General features: G+C 34.8%; 2 protein-coding genes across 2 annotated transcripts; both read left to right on the plus strand.

Moving 5' to 3' along the window:
* The first annotated feature begins 155 nt into the window (after window positions 1-155).
* Window positions 156-1,037, plus strand: LOC111468065. Its single transcript, XM_023113116.1, has one exon. The coding sequence runs from the start codon at window positions 294-296 to the stop codon at window positions 1,035-1,037; it is 744 nt and encodes a 247-aa protein (XP_022968884.1). The 5' UTR covers window positions 156-293.
* Window positions 1,038-2,026: 989 nt separating this feature from the next.
* LOC111468348 (protein translation factor SUI1 homolog) lies at window positions 2,027-4,025 on the plus strand. Its single transcript, XM_023113532.1, has 5 exons — window positions 2,027-2,155; window positions 2,960-3,076; window positions 3,166-3,371; window positions 3,639-3,692; window positions 3,786-4,025. The coding sequence occupies exons 2-5, from the start codon at window positions 3,040-3,042 to the stop codon at window positions 3,828-3,830; spliced, it is 342 nt and encodes a 113-aa protein (XP_022969300.1). The 5' UTR covers window positions 2,027-2,155; window positions 2,960-3,039; the 3' UTR covers window positions 3,831-4,025.
* Window positions 4,026-4,263: the final 238 nt, after the last annotated feature.

Here is a 4,263-nt window from a genome sequence, read left to right on the forward strand (position 1 = left end):
TTTTTTTTTTTTTTTTTTTTTTTTTTTTTTTTTTTTTTTTTTTTTTTTTTTTTTTTTTTTTTTTTTTTTTTTTTCATATGGAGGATGAAAGAAACAAAGATTATTTGAAGAAATTATCAATATTTGTATTTTATTTGGAAGCGTTTCTCGTTTTTGCTCCCATCATCACAAGAATCGATCTGCTGTCAGTTGGAATCGATCACGCTCTTCAGAAGAATGGAGCACCGTTTCTGCATGATTTCGAACAATAAATCTTCACTTTCCAGAAGGAATTCACCAAAATTTCTACAACAATGGAGATTTTCGTAGTCACACTGGGACATGAATTCGCCATAGAAATAAGCAATCAAGAACGAGTTCTTGAAATCAAGAGAAAAATCGAACAGTTCATCGGCATCCCCATCCAATCCCAGACTCTCTCTGTTTACGGTTGCGAATTAGTCGACGGACTCGACATGGAGGATTATCAATTCATCTCAGAAGGTTCGCGAATCGATCTCTCAATCGACCAAATCATCGCACCGCCAAACAACTTTCCGATCTCCGTCGAATTCTCCGGCCGACAAATAAACATCGACATCGACAAAACAGAGACGGTTCACAGTTTAAAGCAGAAAATCCAGATAATCTACGGTACACCGATTCAAGCAATCTCTTTATTTCACTCCGGCGTGGAATTAGGTGAAGATTACCGGAATCTGAGCGATTTCGGAATCGGTGAATCTTCGGAAGTCACCGTGTTTCTTAAAACAATGAGTCGTTTGAGCGATTGTCCATGGAGGAAGGTAAGTTTCGTGGTGAAGACGTCGTCGAGCTTGCTTGATGCAGCGTGTATTCCGATGGAAATGAAGGATTCGAGCACCGTCGGCGACGTCAGAGAATTGCTTTTGGCCGGAAAAATTCTTCCCGACGACGATTATCTGTTTATCCACGAACAGAGGATTATGAAAGATAAGTGTAGTTTAAGATGGCATGGAGTTCAAAACGGCGATTTTCTCTATGTTTTTAAAGGCACCGTTAGCTGTGGTGAACTCTGATCACTATTGATAAGAAAATAATCGCCGTATTACATGAGATCGCAAAATTAAAATAATAAAATAATAAAAATTCATATTTACTACTTTTGTATTATATTTATATTTTGTGTGAAACAAAAAAATTAGTTTTATACATAAATAGAATTTTATTCTTTATTCTATATAGAAAATATTAAATTAATGATTTTATCCATAACAAGAAATACTCGAATATTATTTATTTATATTTTAAAATATCAATAATTTATTTGAAAGGAATTGAACTCTAAGTCTGATTTTTTGTGAGTTTTCCATTTATAATATTTAACTTATATAGTCAAAGACTTGAAAATGAAGCAATTAATGGTTGAATGGAAGAGATTTTTTAAAATTTTAAAATAAAATGAAATAAAATAATATTGTCATCGGGGATGAAGATGAGACGATGATAAGGGAGGTTCTACTGAATGGTGATCTGGATTCTAAAATCAAGAATGGTGACATTGTCTTCGACGTGAGATTAAACTTTTGAGATAGACTTTCTTAAATTTAAATTAAAACAATATAAATTATTTTTATTTGAAATAATGATGTACTAAATTTTTTAATTTTAAAATACATGATTATGATATTTAAAGTGGGGCCATATGATATATTAATTATTTATTTTATGGATAATTAAATTGATTATTAATTACAATTATTCGCATTAAACAAATTGGAAATTCCCGCGAAATTCAGGAAAATTGGTGAACATTTTTGGCGTTGACCAAGTGGTCAATTAGGATTAGGTGGGACCCTTTAAAAAGGCGTTAAAGTGTGAGCGACCGTATAGAATTACCGCTCTCGCTATATCCGATCCGATGCCAGTGTAATTTACGGGCAGTGAAGGTTTTAAACCAGATAAAAAAGAAAGCAAGCGACGTCGTTTTGGCAACAACCATGGACCGTCAGATCAACTACGAAATTTTATCTCCACCGTAAAAAAATAAATAGGAGAAAAACCAAAACCGACTGTAATCGATATAATAGAGCTTTGTGTGGCTTGCATAATTTCTCTCTCGCATTAAAACTTCATTGACCTTGGAACCTTGCTGTTTCAGGTCTCTTCGTCTTTGGATTCACAGCTTTTTCTCCCGGTAAATTTTTGTTCATCTCTGTTTCTTTCATGTTAATCGATGCATAATTTTCTTTTCCGTTTCTTTATTTATTTATTTCTTCTCGAGCACTTTCAATTTATCTATCTGGGTTAGGGTTTCTTTTTCTGCGTGTATTTTTTTTTTCTTGTGCCCGGATCGAAGCGCTAGATCTGTTAGTGTTTTGGGATGTAAAAGTTCCGTTGTTTGATCGTTATTCTCTCTGATCAAGCGTGTTTCAGTCTTTTAATTAACTGATCCCAATATTTGAATCCCGAGTCTACTCTCTCTCCCCGTTGCGGCTGCTTTGATATTGTGTTCTTGGAAAGATATTGACATGATAACTGCTATCTAATTTGAAGAAACAAAAGATATATGATTTATCTTCCAAAGACAGAGTTGGTTCTTGCGTTCGTGGAGAAAAAGCAGATAGATACTATCCTTTCATAATTGTTTGATCCCATAGAAGAACATTTGATTGTCTAATTGTTCGGCCATGGGTTTGGAGAAACAGAATGTGTAATTGTGAAAAAAAAAAAAAAAAAAAAAAACCCTTGATGATTGTGTTCTTTTCATAATTTACAGTTTTTGTTCATTTGTTATTTTTCTATCTTTTTTATATGATGAATTTTTTAGTATTCGGTATCTTGATCGTTGATCAAGAAGTATTGAGAGGATCATAGATTAAACGTGGGACTTGTAGCTATATGAGGACAAGGGGTTGATTACTATTTGTTATTAATATTTTTAACAAATCGATGCCTCTGTACCTTGTGGTTTCAACTCTGGATCTATTGTGTCTTGCAGATTCGAGCACAGCTTAATTGAGGGCAAATATCTTATTTGCTGGTTGGTTACCTGTGTTCTACTCCGGACAGCCAAGTTTCATGTCTGAATTCAACGTGCAGATTCCATCTGCTTTTGGTAACTTGTCAAGTCCCTAATCGATTTCTTGTGTTGCAGTAGAAGCCTATATATTTGTTTCAAAATTAATCAATTTATTTGGTGGTTAGACCCATTTGCTGATGCAAATGCTGAGGACTCAGGAGCTGGGGCTAAAGAGTACGTTCATGTGCGCATACAGCAACGTAACGGGAGAAAAAGCCTGACAACTGTCCAAGGATTGAAGAAGGAGTTTAGTTATAACAAGATACTCAAGGATCTGAAGAAGGAATTCTGCTGTAATGGCACAGTTGTGCAAGATCCTGAGCTAGGACAGGTCAGTTCTCTCACCCTAAATGAATAGCATTGAGGCCCTCCTTTTTTTCGTTGTTGATGCACTTATCATTTGTTCGAAAACTATTTTCCTGGTGGCGATATGCAATTTAGAAGTTGTTTTGTGTGTAAAGCTGCTGGTCGATTGTGTATTTATGTTTGATTAGGATATTATTAACAAGAACCCAGAGGGTTTTATTGGGTTATTTGCAATTTGAGAGAAACATACAATGCCACAATTAATATCTTCGGTTGTTGTAATTGGCTTCAGGTTATACAACTTCAGGGAGACCAAAGAAAGAATGTGTCCACCTTCCTTGTGCAGGTAAAGTAACCAAGGTCTATAAGTAGTTTGTGTCAATGATTTATGTTTTTGGCCACAGTTTTCGATATGTTCACCGTTTTTCTGGATCGATAGGCTGGCATTGTGAAGAAGGAGAACATCAAGATTCACGGTTTCTGAAGATCATCAGTAGGATCGAATTCAATTGCTATTTACAGCAGCTTAACTAGTGGACATTATATAGCTTTTTTTTAAGAATTTGGAGAGTGCGTGTTACAACTCTTGGTCCATGTATGTTTTCTTTGCTTCATTATGCAGACCTTGTTATGGATCATTGGACCCTTTTAATTAATGATACGTTTCCTGCTTTCTCAACCCGATTGCGCCATTTAACCCATTTGTTGGATGATGGAACAAGCACTAGATTCGAGATTGCTGAGCATCACTCATCCATTGAACTGCATTTTCCCTGTACAACGAATAACTAGGCAACAGAAAGAAAAGAGCCACTGAGTAAAGGGGAGGTTGTAAATAGAGATTCGGCGATAACTTAGTCCTTTGTTTTTTTTTTTTTTTTTTTTTTTTTTTTTTTTTTTTTTTTTTTTTTTTTTTT

The sequence above is a fragment of the Cucurbita maxima genome, unplaced genomic scaffold (genome assembly GCF_002738345.1).
Source record: "Cucurbita maxima cultivar Rimu unplaced genomic scaffold, Cmax_1.0 Cma_Scf00036, whole genome shotgun sequence".
NCBI lineage: Eukaryota > Viridiplantae > Streptophyta > Magnoliopsida > Cucurbitales > Cucurbitaceae > Cucurbita > Cucurbita maxima.

What these genes read in the sequence shown, in the direction of transcription:
- LOC111468065 (XM_023113116.1), top strand. Translation starts at nt 294, where the DNA reads ATGGAGATTTTCGTAGTCACACTGGGACATGAATTCGCCATAGAAATA.
- LOC111468348 (XM_023113532.1), top strand. Translation starts at nt 3,040, where the DNA reads ATGTCTGAATTCAACGTGCAGATTCCATCTGCTTTTG. An exon ending in GCAGATTCCATCTGCTTTTG is followed by an intron (nt 3,077 to 3,165) that starts GTAACTTGTCAA and finishes TTTGGTGGTTAG; the next exon opens with ACCCATTTGCTGATGCAAAT. An exon ending in TGTCCACCTTCCTTGTGCAG is followed by an intron (nt 3,693 to 3,785) that starts GTAAAGTAACCA and finishes CTGGATCGATAG; the next exon opens with GCTGGCATTGTGAAGAAGGA.